General features: G+C 56.3%; 2 protein-coding genes across 5 annotated transcripts; one reads left to right on the forward strand and one right to left on the reverse strand.

Moving 5' to 3' along the window:
- Window positions 1-4283: 4283 nt before the first annotated feature.
- On the forward strand, window positions 4284-10381 carry TRIM28 (tripartite motif containing 28). Its single transcript, XM_059381874.1, has 17 exons — window positions 4284-4752; window positions 5101-5213; window positions 5414-5546; window positions 7112-7247; window positions 7325-7441; window positions 7523-7637; window positions 7796-7942; window positions 8043-8157; window positions 8242-8348; window positions 8446-8482; window positions 8556-8601; window positions 8681-8933; window positions 9018-9337; window positions 9418-9541; window positions 9625-9711; window positions 9791-9928; window positions 10022-10381. Exons 1-17 carry the CDS (start codon window positions 4410-4412, stop codon window positions 10196-10198), a joined length of 2508 nt encoding a protein of 835 aa, XP_059237857.1. The 5' UTR covers window positions 4284-4409; the 3' UTR covers window positions 10199-10381.
- A 580-nt stretch (window positions 10382-10961) lies between these two features.
- Window positions 10962-14365, reverse strand: CHMP2A (charged multivesicular body protein 2A). 4 transcript variants are annotated; one of them, XM_059381979.1, is made up of 6 exons: window positions 14057-14365; window positions 12741-12932; window positions 11678-11857; window positions 11475-11605; window positions 11321-11382; window positions 10962-11248 (listed from the first exon to the last, which is right to left on the reverse strand). In XM_059381979.1, the coding sequence occupies exons 2-6, from the start codon at window positions 12906-12908 to the stop codon at window positions 10977-10979; spliced, it is 813 nt and encodes a 270-aa protein (XP_059237962.1). In that variant the 5' UTR covers window positions 12909-12932; window positions 14057-14365; the 3' UTR covers window positions 10962-10976. The 4 variants fall into 4 exon arrangements, with proteins under 4 accessions (XP_059237962.1, XP_059237961.1, XP_059237963.1 ...); XM_059381978.1 differs by having other exon boundaries at window positions 12741-12950; window positions 14057-14231; XM_059381980.1 differs by having other exon boundaries at window positions 10962-11230; window positions 12741-12950; window positions 14057-14230.
- Between the last annotated feature and the right edge of the window lie 315 nt (window positions 14366-14680).

Below are 14680 nucleotides of genomic sequence, written 5' to 3' on the forward strand. Positions count from 1 at the left end.
GAGAGGCCTGCTTCTCCCTCTCCGACTCCCCTTGCATTGTATTCCCTCTCTCGCTGTCTCTCTGTCAAATAAATAAATAAAATAATAAAAAAAAAGGAGCATGTGACTCTTGATCTTGGGGTCATGAGGTCAAGCCCCATGTTCGGCAGGGAGCCTTCTTAAAATAATAAATAAGATAACCCTAATCTCATCTTGTAGCTCACAAAACCGGCAGGGTCGAGATAGTCATCATTTCCATGCATTCATTTGTCCTTTCTTATTTTTCTTTATTTTTTTGAAGATTTATTATTTTTTTAATAAGCCCTCTTTTTTTAAAAAATATTTTATTTATTCATTTGACAGATCACAAGTAGGCAGAACAGCAGGCAGAGGGATGCGGGGAAGCAGGCTCCCTGTTGAGCAGAGAACCCTATGTGGGGCTCGAATCCAGTACCCTGAGATCATGACCTGAGCCGAAGGCAGAGCCCTAACCCACTGAGCCACTCAGGTGCCCCAAGACCTCTTTTTTTAAAAGATTGATTTACTTTTGAGAGAGTGAGAGAGCGCATGCGTGCGCAAGAGCTGGTGGGAGGGGCAGAAGGAGAGGGAGAAGCTGATTCCCTGCTGAGCAGGGAGCCTGAGGCGGGGCTCCATCCAAGAACTCTGGGATCATGAACTGAGTAGACTGCAGACACTTAACTCACTGAACCACACAGCGCCCCTATAAAGATTTTAAATATTCTCTATACCCAGCTTGGGGCTCCAACTCACAACCCGGAGATATAAGTAGCATGCTCTACCAACTGAGCCAGACAGGTGCCCCAAGGGTCAGCGGCTCCTGGGTGGTCAGCCGGTTAAGCATCTGACTGAGTGAGCATCTGACTCTTGATTCTGGCTTGGGTCATGGTCTCAGGGTTGTGGTATAGGCCCTGAATCAGGCTCCGTGCTGAGCGTGAAGCCTGCTTAGGATTTCTCTCTTCTTTTCCCTCTGCCCCTCTCCGCCTAAGCTCTTTCTCTCTAAAACAAGCAAGCAAACAAACAAGAAACAAAAACAACCCAAAAAAACGAGAACAAAAATATAATTCAGTGGCATTAAGTACATTCCTGATGTTGTGCAAGTTTCATGGCTGTGTAGTCCCAAATGAAATCTGTGAAGATGGAGAGAGACTAAAGTGATGCAGCTACCAGACCTCCCCAGGAAGTGGCTTTGGCGGTGACACCTAAAGTTTACAGGGAGAGCCAGGTGCAGGTATGGAGTCTGGGGGGAAGAAAGAGGGCTGCCTGCAGCTAGGTGCTCAAAAGAAGCAGTGGTTGGTCTGGATGCAATCTGAGTGACTCTTACACTTTGTTTTATCCCTTTATTTCTGTCTGCAGGAAACTGTCTACAGACTGTCTGTAGACAGTTTCCAGTATTCCAGGACTGGGAAGGGTGAGATGCGGAAAGGGTGAGCAATGAGCACAGAGAATGAGAGTATAAGGTACCACTGACTACTTGGTCTGGCCTACTAAGGGTACAGAGCAAAGATGTACCCATTTCCTGCCATATACATCTGGACCTCTGCCTTGGTCTTGCCCACCTGTATGCCTCCTCTGCCTCCACCTACCCTGGGGTGCCCCCTTGTGCTTCTCTTACTCTGCCTGAGCCTGGTTCCCAGTTGATTCCCCCTCCCCCAGGATTGTCCTGGCACTTCAGAAGACTTGGTTTGTGCATGTGGTGAATGGAGCTGTAGTGGCCTGGTACCTGATAAGACCATAGAGGGAATCTTCAAGGCCTGCTTGCTGCTGGCACCTGATTATACCCTGATTGTGTGACTGCCATGTACTGGGAAGGAAAGTACTGGGCCCAGGAGGAAGGAGGTCCTGTTTAGAGAGAAAAGCATGAGCTACTGAAACTGCAGGGCCTGTTGCTATAGTTTATGGAGGGGCCCATACTAGGAGCAATCGAGAGGACCCCCCCCCCCCCAATTCAGCCAACCTCTAGGCTCCCTCCAGCTGTCTCTGACCACTCCTTCACTGCTCTCTCAGTGCCTTGTCAGGACCCCCACAGTTGTTTCCCCCGGGGAACCCGTCCTTCCCACAGGTGTTTGGAGGTAGTCCCCTAGGAGAGTCCACTCCTACAGTCTTTACCACCACTTCTTCTTCTTATTATTTTTTAAAAGATTTTATTTATTTATTTGACACAGAGAGAGAGAGAGAGAGAGAGAGAGAGATATCACAAGTAGGCAGAGAGGCAGGCAGAGAGAGGAGGAAGCAGGCTCCCTGCTGAGCAGAGAGCCTGATGTGGGGCTCCATCGCACAACCCTGAGATCATGACCTGAGCCAAAGGCAGAGGCTTAACTCACTGAGCCACCCAGGTGCCCTACCACCACTTCTTATTTTTGACTGGCCCTGACACCTTGGTTCCTGCCCCAGAAGTTTGGGTCGGTATGGGTAGTTCCTATGCCCCCTTATCGGTGATTTTGGGGCGCAGGGAGGGGTGGGGTCGTGGAAAATGCTTAGCAAGTATCGCTACTGTTTGCCACACCTCTCCCCACACACTAGCCAACTTTCCTTCCCACTTATCAGAGAAGGGAAGCAAGGATCTGAGGCCAGGGCCTTGGGGGAGCAGCACGGAGGGGGCGGGCCACTCCATGGTGGGGCGTGGCCCCGCGGACCCGGTGGGAGAGAGGCCCGCTACCACTCAGCTCAGGGGCGGGGCGGGCCCCGGATTTGGGGTTGCGTTGGGACGGGAACAAAGGCAGGCGCAGAGACAAAGCCCCACGGACACCCAGCCCCCTTTAGGAACAAAGGCCACACCCCGCCCAGCCCGGCCAGACATCCCTCCGCCGCCAGCACGCGTGGGCGCGCAGCTCGGCCCACAGGTTTTACGTTTGAACCCAGAGACAAGGAGGAGGACTTGGGGCCAGACTTGGGGCCGGCCAGCATGCTTTAAGCATCCTCTCAAAAGCTGACCTCCCCCTTCCTCCCCATCGTCTCCTTTAGCCTCGTCCTAAACTCTGCATCGAGGAGCCCCGCATAGGGGTCCTAGGCCCACCGCTGGACCGGTTCCGACGCACGCACCCCTCGAGCCTCCTTCGGGCCCGGCGTCTTTAGACAAGCTCCCCGCCCTGACTCTGCTCCCGCCTCAGACAGGATCGAACAGGAGCTCTCCGCCTACACCGTAGGCCGCGCCTACCGGCTCAGACCGTACATCTCTCGTCGCCCCTGCCTGGCCCCCGTGATGATCGCCCCAGACTCTGCGTCCTCCTCGGGATTCCCGCGACGAGGCTGTTTATCTGACAGGATTCCCCACGGCTCACAGGCCTCGCTCTCCGCGTCGGACGGAATTCTCCCGCGACATTCAGCCTGAACCCCTCCGCCCCTGCCCCGATCCTGTGTCCGGGGGAGGCCCGACTCCTCCCTCGGATAGGACTCTCACCACCCAGACTCTGCTTTCCCCTCCTGCGGGATTCCTCGTCCCGCTCCGCACCCCTCGCCCTGATCCCGCTTCGTGCCGTAGAATCGCCCCGCTGTGGGGGGTTCATTCCGTTCGCCCTCCTGGAAAAGCGGCTACCTAAAAGATGGGAAGGGGTCGTTTGTGGGGCCGCGGGATTCGCTGCTCTGGACCCCTTGGAATCTCCGCTTTGGGAAGGTTTCAGTGTTTGCCATGTTAAACAATAAAATGGTTAAAACCCAAAAGTCATCCACTTGGCTCAGAAGGGGACTTTCTCCTGGGACGAGGACCCCGCCGCCCCCTTCGCTCTCAACCCCGTCTCTCTCCCCAGCATGGCTGGGCGCGGAGACAGGAGACTTCTCCGGCCTTGGCCTAAGGGGCGGGAACTGAGGTGGCGGCGGAGACGGCTAAATCGCATGCGCAGTACCGCGGCCAGGGGCTAGGGCTGGAGGGGGCGCCAGAGCGCGTAAAGGTGCGCGCGCCCCGCCCGCGTACGAGGTTGGGGCAGTGGCGTCACTAGCCCCACCCCTGCCGCACAGGCGGCGCTGGGCGCCGTGGGCGGAGGTAGGAAGACCCGGCTCAGGCGCGTGCGTACTCGCGGTCTCGCCCGGGGCAGCTGGCCTGGGCCCCGCCCCTGGGCGCAAGACGCCCAGCGCGCCTGCGCGGCGGCGGCGGCGCCAGTTATTTCTGTCCCGCCCCCCGGCCGCGGCTCTTTCTGCGAGCGGGCGCGCGGTCGAGCGGTTGTTCGTGTGGCGCGTGGCGCTGTGTCTGGGCGGCCTTTGAGGAGAAGCGCGGTCGTCGGCGGCGGGAGGGTAGCAGGCGGCGGCCCGCGGGGCTTCCAGGGCGCCCCGCGCGCGGCGGGCGGTAGCCCAGGCGGCGCGTGGCGGCGCTCGGCCTCGCGGCGGCGGCGGCCCATCCGTTGGCGGCCAGCGCGTCTGCGCCTGCGCGGCGAGCTCCGCGCCCCTCTTCCCCCCTGGGCGCCCCCGGCGGCGTGTGAATGGCGGCCTCGGCGGCGGCGGCCTCGGCGGCGGCGGCGGCGGCGGCCGCCTCCGGCAGCCCAGGCCCAGGCGAGGGCTCGGCTGGCGGCGAAAAGCGCGCCGCCGCCTCGTCGGCCGCGTCTGCGGCCTCGGCCTCGGCCTCGGCGTCGTCACCCGCTGGGGGCGGCGGCGAGGCTCTGGAGCTGCTGGAGCACTGCGGTGTGTGCCGGGAGCGCCTGCGCCCGGAGAGGGAGCCTCGCTTGTTGCCCTGCCTGCACTCGGCTTGCAGTGCCTGCCTCGGGCCTCCGGCGCCCGCTGCCGCAAACAGCTCCGGGGATGGCGGTGCGGCGGGCGACGGCGCCGGTGAGTACGGTCGGGTCGCGGCGGCCCATCCCCCCACCCCGCAGGCTTTGATCCTGACTCGGCGTGGGCACTGGGGGTCCGTTCGCAGCATGGCGATGGCGGGGGATCAACTGAGCGAGAGGGATAGGGACCCGGATAGTGCGTGGCCGGATCGGGTACGGGCAGTGGGTTCTGGGCTGGGCGCAGGGATGGGGTGTCTGCTTCAAGTGCGATGGAAGAAGTGGTTGGGTTCCTACTTCCCAAGGAGAGGATCTGGTCCTCTTTGGGATGCAGGTTGGGCCCAGTCAGGGGATGTGTTATAGCTTGTGGGTGAACTTGGAACAGTCTCTCTTTGTTTATTTTTGGCAGTGGTGGACTGTCCTGTTTGCAAGCAGCAGTGCTTCTCCAAAGACATTGTGGAGAACTACTTTATGCGTGATAGTGGCAGTAAGGCTGCCGCAGACTCGCAGGACGCAAATCAGGTATGTCCTGCCCAGAAACCCTAAAGAGGCCTCGGGACATGGTACCAGTACATTCCAGATTGTATTCTCTTGCTACAAGGCTCTGGGCAGACTCGTGTAGGCTAGGTAAAGGCTGCACTTTGCTTTAAGGTTGTGTTATTTGGGGTGCAGTTGTGGATATGTTCGGAGGTTTTGTCTCTTGTTTTGCCTTTGCCCATCAGTGCTGCACTAGCTGTGAGGATAATGCTCCTGCCACCAGCTACTGTGTGGAGTGCTCTGAGCCGCTGTGTGAGACGTGTGTGGAGGCACACCAGCGGGTGAAGTACACCAAGGACCACACCGTGCGCTCCACTGGTATGCAAGGCAGAGGGGAAAGCCTTGGTTATCTTACGTTTGTTCTCAGCTGTTTATGGTGCTGGTTATCAAGGATGGATGGGTCTTGGGGAGGTTTTTTGGAGGGTATCACTTGAAGGGTCTGAGGGCAGAACTCAGAAATGGGGAGTCTGGGGCTCAGGTGTGCACTCTCTCTGGGTGCAAGGGGAAGGGAAAAGGCCGCAGGGCAGGGGTGCACTGAGGGTTCAGGCAAGCTCATCATGGACACCTCCCCGCCTGCAGACTTACAGAGGATAAGGCCCCTGTATGTGAAGGAGCTCCTGTATGTGTATGTATGTGGTGGAGGGGTGGGCCTGGCCTCCCTGGCAACTTCCGTTCAGACTCCAGGGGAAACGAAGCCTCTGGTTGCAAGGGCCCTCAAGACCATCACGGAGAGTGAGTCTGAGAAGTGTTTTAATTTTGGGTCCCACAGGTCTAAAAGTTTAGCTGAGGAAGGTATTTGCGCAGTTTTCTGTAAGTGCTGGGGTTGGGACAGAAAAGGGCTTAGGAGTTTTCTGAGTTTATCCTACTCTTAGTTCCAGAACTTTCTGTGAGTAGCTTTTTGGTAGTTAGGTTTTTGCTTCCCAGTCCTAGAGGATAGCATAGGCTGGATGGTAAGGATGGAGAGGGTAGCTGTGGGGGTGTGAGGAATCAGGAACGAAGGGCAGGAATTTGTAGGAGGTCCTGGGTTCAGGCAAAGGACAGAGTACAGGAAGTGGCATTGTTGAAGGACCCATGGTCTGGCTGATTTGTGTCTCAGTCATATATCTTGGGCAGGGATGGTATAGCCAGGGTGTAATTGGGATTGAGTAGGAAAGAGGGATAGATGCTCTCAAGCAGCTTTGTAATGGTGACAGGTTGGGGGGTGGGGTGGTGTGTACCAGGACTCTCCCCGCAGAGGGGACCCGATGCCTTTGTGAGGATTTTGGTCTGACATTTCAGCTCTCCTGTCCTGAGAAGGCTTTGCAAGCCCTGGATCCCTTGTAGGCCTTTGGGTTATAAGAGGTCTGTGGACTTAGAGGGGAAGTCACCAAAGCATAGTTTTTAAGGGAGCTGTACTTGAACTGTGTCTCTAGTCCCTGATTTGCTCTCTGTCTGTGCCATCAAGCAAACATTGTCTCCTGTGCTTATAGCCAGAATTCCCTTTTCTGCCAGACAGAACGTGCTGCAGGTGGGGGAGGAATTGAGCCCAGTGGGGATTTTCAAGGTGGAGGAGCTCTCTAGTGTGTCCACTTGGGGAAGGTTCTAGTAGCCAGAATAGCGAGTGGGAGGTCCCTGCCAGTAGTCTTAAGACTTTGATGTCCAGGTCAGAAGCTGAGAGGAGGGAGTTGTTCTCCAGGTCAGACTTGGGGCAGAGTGCTTTGAGAGGAAGGATTTGGGCCTATAGGCCTGTGCTTTTCTCTGGCCACTGCTACAGGGCCCTTGAGTTTTCCCAAAGGCAGCCCAGGGTTGCAGGACAGGCAGGAAGTGAGGCCTTAAGTTTTGTTTACTGTTTAAGATGGCAATAGCTGAGGATGAGGTTCAGCGTCATGGTTTCTATTCCCCAGGGCCAGCCAAGTCACGGGACGGTGAGCGCACAGTATATTGCAACGTGCACAAGCACGAGCCCCTTGTGTTGTTCTGTGAGAGCTGTGACACCCTCACTTGCCGGGACTGCCAGCTCAATGCCCATAAGGACCACCAGTGAGTACTGGGAATGCTGGTGGGTGCTGCTTGTTCTTCCTATGTTCAGCACCCAGCTCTCTTTTGTCTGCTCTCAGATACCAGTTCCTGGAAGATGCAGTGAGGAACCAGCGCAAGCTCCTGGCCTCGCTGGTGAAGCGCCTCGGGGACAAGCATGCAACGCTGCAGAAGAATACCAAGGAGGTTCGCAGCTCGTAAGTGTGGAAGCCAGGACCACAGTTGGGTGCAGGCCTGGGGGAGCATCTTCCTGAACTGGTTCACCCTGCCCCCTCCAGGATCCGCCAAGTGTCTGACGTACAGAAGCGTGTGCAGGTGGACGTTAAGATGGCCATCTTGCAGATCATGAAGGAACTGAACAAGCGGGGCCGTGTGCTGGTCAATGATGCCCAGGTACACCCTGTCTGAGCGGGGGAGGGGATTTTGGGTCCCATCTGCTGGCTGCCGACTGCATCTGTGATGGGAGGGCCTTGGGGACTGGCATCTCCGTTGGCTGTTAATGCCATTTTTGATGTCTTCTCTTTTTCACTGCTTCTCTTCTCTACCTGCAGAAGGTGACTGAAGGGCAGCAGGAGCGCCTGGAGCGACAACACTGGACCATGACCAAGATCCAGAAGCACCAGGAACACATCCTGCGCTTTGCCTCCTGGGCTCTGGAGAGTGACAACAACACGGCCTTGCTGCTCTCCAAGAAGCTGGTGTGTGCTGGTGGGCACTCAGGTGGTGGGTTCCAGGCAGGTGCCACCCAGCACCCTGAAGCTGTGTTTGCTGTGTGTTCATGCACTGCCCCATCTGCAGATCTACTTCCAGCTGCATCGGGCCCTCAAGATGATTGTGGACCCTGTGGAGCCACATGGCGAGATGAAGTTCCAGTGGGACCTTAATGCCTGGACCAAGAGTGCAGAGGCTTTTGGTGTGTTCTTTTGTTAACTTCTTGCATATTGGTGCCATTCCAGAAAGTGGGTGTTCTGACGCTGATTTTATTTCATTTTTGCAGGGAAGATTGTGGCTGAGCGTCCTGGCACCAACTCAACAGGCCCTACATCCATGGCCCCCCCTAGGGCTCCAGGGCCCTTGAGCAAACAGGGCTCTGGCAGTAGCCAGGTGAGTTGGGGTTGGGTGGGGGATCCTGGTAGGGGAGGGAGGGGCATGGGGTCCTATGGGACACCTGCCCACTGAGGTCTACCTACTTTGCCCACAGCCCATGGAGGTGCAGGAAGGCTATGGCTTTGGCTCAGGTGAGTACCTTGTAGGTGGGAGAGCTTCATTGCTTTAGGTCTGTCCCTAATCTGCTCTTTCTTTTCTGAGCAGACGATCCTTACTCAAGTGCAGAGCCGCATGTGTCAGGTGTGAAGCGGTGAGTTGGCTGTCCTTTGGTTTAGCCAGGTGGGCATAGGGATGGGTGTGCTAACACCATGCTGCACCTGCACCCACAGGTCCCGCTCAGGTGAGGGTGAGGTGAGTGGCCTCATGCGCAAGGTGCCACGGGTAAGCCTCGAGCGCTTGGACCTGGATCTCACAGCTGATAGTCAGCCACCAGTTTTCAAGGTCTTCCCAGGCAGCACCACTGAGGATTACAATCTCATTGTTATTGAGCGTGGAGCGGCAGCTGCTGCTGCTGGACAGCCTGGGACTGCTCCACCTGGGGCCCCTGGAGCCCCGCCACTACCTGGCATGGCCATAGTCAAGGTGAGCCTGCCTCAAGTGATTGTGACTGGGAGATGAACACCTAGGTCTGCACCCTGCCGAACACCTCTTACTACCTCCTTGCAGGAGGAAGAGACAGAGGCTGCCATTGGAGCCCCGCCTACTGCCACTGAGGGCCCTGAGACCAAGCCTGTGCTGATGGCCCTGGCGGAGGGCCCCGGCGCTGAGGGCCCCCGCCTGGCCTCACCCAGTGGTAGCACCAGTTCAGGTCTAGAAGTGGTGGCTCCAGAGGGCACTTCAGCCCCAGCAGGTGGCCCAGGTGCCCTGGACGACAGTGCCACCATCTGCCGTGTCTGCCAGAAGCCAGGCGATCTGGTCATGTGCAACCAGTGCGAGTTCTGCTTCCACCTGGACTGCCACCTGCCTGCCCTGCAGGATGTGCCAGGGTGCGAGGCTGGTGTGGGGCCTGTGCAGGGTGGAGGGCTGGGCCAGGTTCTTTGCAGCTCCTCATTCTCCTTCCATCCAGGGAGGAGTGGAGTTGCTCTCTGTGCCATGTGCTGCCGGATCTGAAAGAGGAAGATGGCAGCCTGAGCCTGGATGGTGGTGATAGCACCGGTGTGGTGGCCAAGCTTTCGCCAGCCAACCAGCAGGTGAGGGTGGGGGCCTACTCTCTTGGGAGTTGTTCAGTAACCCTACCCGCCTGTGGCTCTGATGTCTCTTGTCCTGTCCACAGAAGTGTGAGCGTGTTTTGCTGGCTCTGTTCTGTCATGAGCCCTGCCGGCCCCTGCACCAGCTGGCTACTGACTCCACTTTCTCCCTGGTGAGTCTTGGGACTTAAAGGGAGGGTACGGGGGTGGGTAACTGTGGTCTCACCTTTAGCTTGTGGCTTTTGTCTACAGGATCAGCCTGGCGGCACCCTGGACCTAACCCTGATCCGTGCCCGTCTCCAGGAGAAGTTGTCACCCCCCTATAGTTCCCCCCAGGAATTTGCCCAGGATGTGGGCCGCATGTTTAAGCAATTCAATAAGCTGACAGAGGTGAGCTTGGGGAGAATGGGGTTGGGGGTAAGGTGGGGGGAGGTGGGAGGAGGGGGAGCTAGGACCCATCCCGTGCAATCTGCCTCGGTTTAGGACAAGGCAGACGTGCAGTCCATCATCGGCCTGCAGCGCTTCTTTGAAACTCGCATGAACGAGGCCTTTGGTGACACCAAGTTCTCAGCTGTGCTGGTGGAGCCCCCGCCGCTGAGCCTGCCTGGTGCTGGCCTGAGTGCCCAGGAGCTATCCAGTGGTCCTGGTGATGGCCCCTGAACCTGTGGCTGCTCAGGCCAACCTGGCCTGACTGTTCCTCTGTCCTGTCAAATCTGCACCCCCCTCTCCCTGCCCCCAGCCTCCCCCTCTGGTGGCCTGGCTCCTACTTCTTGGTGGCCCCATCTCTCAGCCCTTCACGATATGGTTTTTACTTATGTGGATTTAATAAAAACTTCACCAGTTCCTCACGCTTATGTTGGTGGGGGCAGTGGTCCTGGGGCAGTCCTCTTCAGCCGTTTTTTGGTGTCCAGGGAGTAGGGGAGAGCCTCTCCTTGCCCTTCCAATGTGGAGTGTGCCTCAGGTGGGTGAGGGGGTTGCATGGGGCACATGCTGGAGGGTTTGGGGAGCCCCTGTAGGTGTTAATGCTTAGGCTGCTCTGGGCAGGCAGGGTGTAGCCCCAGATATGTGCTGTGTGGTGGCCAGTCTACCTAAGTGCTTCCTGGACATGGGTGTAACCATTTCTCACAATCTGCGCCACAGAGCTGGGTGGGCTAAGGATCCCTGGCAGAAAAGCCCAGACTTCAGGGTATCTGGGAAGCCCGGTGTCTTGGAGGTGTTAGGCTCTAGAGGCCATGAAGCTCCTAAACCCTGAACATCCGGATTAGAGAGACTTGACCTGTTAAATGCCACAAACTGGGAAGCAATCCAGCATTCCTTATCATACACCCTAATGCGTCTGGCATTTGGGCTTTTGCCATGCTTGTCAATTGCCTTTTTACCAAACCCTGTATGTGAGCTCTGTGCCAAGGGAACCCCAGCCTGGCCCAAATCAGGCCAGTCACACAGGCCTAGGAATTAGTGTCCAATCTTTTATTACAGAAGTACAATGAAACTGTTGGGCATCCACTGCCCACCTCCCACCCGGGATGGTATAGGTCAGTCCCTCCGCAGGTTCTTGAGCCGCTCCTCCAGGTCTGCATCGGCATCTACTAGGGCTGAGGCTGCGGCCTCTGCTTTCTTCCCACTGGCAGCCACACTGAGTGAGCCTCCGGTGGAGGGGAGGTCTACAGAGAGTGGAGGTTAGGAGAGCTCCTGTAGAAAGGAATAATGCTGGGAGCAGGGGGGTCAGGGGTTGTGTCTGGACTGTTGGGTGGGATGGGGCCCAAAGTTTGGTGCACTCACTTGACAGCTCATCTGTCAGGCTCAATCCCAACTCGTCCAGGACCTGGGACACAACAGCATCACTTGGGAAGAGAGAAGAACTTTATGAGGGCCAGGCATGTGCGAAGACCAGACATCCGTCCCCATTCTCCCCATACCTGGTGTCCCCCCTAACCTTTCTTCTTCATCTTCCTCATCACCCATGGCATCATCAATGGCATCATTCATCATCTCCTCCTTCATGTCCATGATCTCAGCCTGTCGCTCAAATTCCATCATGATCTTTTGGATCTGAGGCAACTTCAACTGGAAGTAGGGTGTGGGGAGGGTTAGTTGGGTGTTAGTTGTGGGGGAGAGGGGGGATTAGGAGAGGCGCACCTGTCTGTTCATGGTGCCCATGGCTTTGGTGACCCCCTTCATAGCTTGCGCCATTGAGTTGTTAGACTTCAGTGTCTGGATCTTCAGGGACACAGCCTGGATGTTGGCCCTCATCAACACAAATTTACGCACATAACGCCGAGTGCGCACCAGGTCTTTTGCCATGATACGCACAGCATCCTGAGGAGTGGACAAAGATGATGGAGTGAGCCAAGGGAAGATGCTTGCTCCTGACGCACCATTCCAGCTGATGCTCTCAGACATTTACATATGATCCCTGCCCCCTCCCTCCTCCCAACCTCATACTTATGCTTCTTGGGTCATCACTCCACAGGGCCCTTTGTACACTACCTCTCGGACCACCCAGACTCTTGAATGAACACTGGACTCACTATATATAGGGACCCTTTTCCTTCCATATATCTAGAGTCCCTTGACTTACAGAACCTATTCCCGAATTTCTATCCTGGCTGAAGAGTTTGTCTCTCCCTCTACCTCAACAGGCTCATACTGCAAGCACTTTATTCCAAATAGAAATGTATCTGCAGCTTAACTTTTGACTAACCCAAATGTCTTCCTTCTTGCCTTGCCTATCCTGGGAAATGGAACCTCTTCAACCCACCTCCTTAGATTCAAACTCTTGTCACCTGTCACAGGCTCTGCTCCTTACTGATTCAGGCTGTCTCTCTTTCTTTTACTAACTTCCATGTCACAGTGAGTTCCAGGCCACATCTTTCTTGCATTAAACCCTTTGACTTAGCTCCCATTGTAGCCTGTGATTTCAAATGGTCTGGTCTACTGTGTAGTCTGAACTCAACTATCACTCCCTTATGGAACATTTGCTGCCTCATCTGTTTGACATTTTGGTTGCTTAGATCTTCACAGGCTCCATTCTCTTAATATCACCTAGAAGGCAGCCTTTCTGGATACCCAAAATACCGGTTCACCCTTAATTTCTCTCAAAGCACCTGTTGGTGTCTGGTCATGTTCCATTGTTATACTGGTACCTGACAAAACCACAGCACCTAACCCTGTGTCCCAGCCTGTGCCCAACTGAGCTCACCATCTGGCCCTGCTTGGCCATCTTCTTGATGTCTGCAATAATTTTCTTCTCCTGGGTCTCTAGCTTCTGTCGCTCACGGTCCAGCTCTCGCATGGCACGGTTCAGGGCTCGCTGATTCTGCCTCAGCAGCTCCTCTGGTGTCTTCCGGCGCCCAAATAACAAATCCATGGTAGCAGGAGCCCACCAGTGGACCTGTGACAAGTGTGAAGCCTAGGTGCAAAGTGGTGTGGGGCCCACAAAAAGGGCAAGAAGCAGAGCCAAGATCACAATGTGTATTTGGGGGGTTAGAAGGGGGAACTTGCAAAATGCGAAGGGGTAAGCAGAGAAAGGAAAGATTAATGGTAAGCCCAAACCTAGCCTGGAACACAAAGTAGCCCCACAAGTAAAAGTGGGGCCAGCATCCCTTCCTCTCTCTCTGCCTACTTGTGATTTCTGTCTGTCAAGTAAATAAATAAAATCTTTTAAAAAAAGGGTGGGGGCGCCTGGGTGGCTCGGTGGGTTAAAGCCTCTGCCTTTGGCTCCGGTCATGATCCTGGGGTCCTGGGATGAAGCCCCACATCGGGCTCTCTGCAAAACAGGGACCTTGCTTCTCTTTCTCTCTGCCTGCCTCTCTGCCTACTGGTGATCTCTGTCAAATAAATAAAATCTTTAAGAAAAACAAACAAACATGGCCAGCAAAGTTTGAAAGTCATCCACCACCCCAGCCCTTCATCATAGTGTCCCAAAGGAGGTTCAAGGCTTCAGCCTCTCTAGACTATAGTAAGGCCCTGGAGTCTGATGGACTAAGAATGGAAATGGTTGTGTGAGGGTGCACTGGGGGCATGTGGAACCTGAATGGCAAGGATAGGGCAAATGTAGGGGCCGACGGGATGGCAAGGTAGGTGGAGGGTCTGAGTGCCAAGAACAAAGTGGATATAGGGGTTCTGAAGCTGACAACGTATGAATTAGCATTCGGACTGTGGGGAGGCCTGAGTGGGAAGGCAACCTGGGTGCGAATAATATGGTTGTGGGGCAGTGGAGCACCCGGTACACTAAGGACATGATGGATGCTGGGGAGCTCTAAGGATCTGGAAGAATCTGGGGTCCTCAGGGACCCCTGTACACCTGGAACGGGATAATGGGCGATGGGGCGTCTTGTTCATCCAGAATAGAACCTGGGGGGCGTTGGGAGGCCCGCACACCGAGAGCAAGGTGCCTCGATGATGAGGCTAGGGTCCCGTGGATGGGCGAGGCAGTCGACACCTCGGCTTCTAGGCCCTCGTATGCCGTCGCCCACGCACCCACCCGGGACCCGCGGCCCGGCAGGGGCCACTCACCGGAGCCGGGACGGAATCCGCTTCCGCTTCCGGGTTACGCTCCTCTCTCTGTTTCAGGCGCACCCACCAACGATAGCCCCCTCGGTTCTTTCTGCCGTCGCCGCCGTTTCCGGAAGAAACGGTCTGACGTCACAGGCTCCACCGGCACCCGGAACGATGGGCGGGGATAAGAGCGCGCGTGCGCAAGCGCAGGCCGTCGTCCAGGCGCATGCGCACCACCTTCCGTTTCTCTCGGGCCCGCCTGAGGGTGTTCCACAGGTTCCAGCCGACCCAGTCCTGGGACCCCAGTCCCGCTGGGTTGATGCATCTTTGGGCGTCTTCCGTCCGGCCACCCCAGAGGTCCCGCATCCCACCACCGCACCCACTAGAGGGCCCAGCTCATCCGACAGACACCGTTTCCCTAATGTTTTTGGGTCTCAGGCACCTGGTAGCACCAGGGAGGGTTCTTGGTGGGCCCACTCAGGGCAGGAGGGGGAGAGCTGGAGATGGCACGGACTTTCTTCTACACTGCCTTACCCAACACGAAGTGAGTGGTTGCTGGTTCTGCCACTGGCTGGTCACACACTGGGATTCATCCCACGTAGCCTGAGGCTTGGGATGTTGTCCCCCATTACTCCCCAGGCT

Source organism: Mustela nigripes, chromosome 17, assembly GCF_022355385.1.
Source record: "Mustela nigripes isolate SB6536 chromosome 17, MUSNIG.SB6536, whole genome shotgun sequence".
Classification (NCBI taxonomy): Eukaryota; Metazoa; Chordata; class Mammalia; order Carnivora; family Mustelidae; genus Mustela; species Mustela nigripes.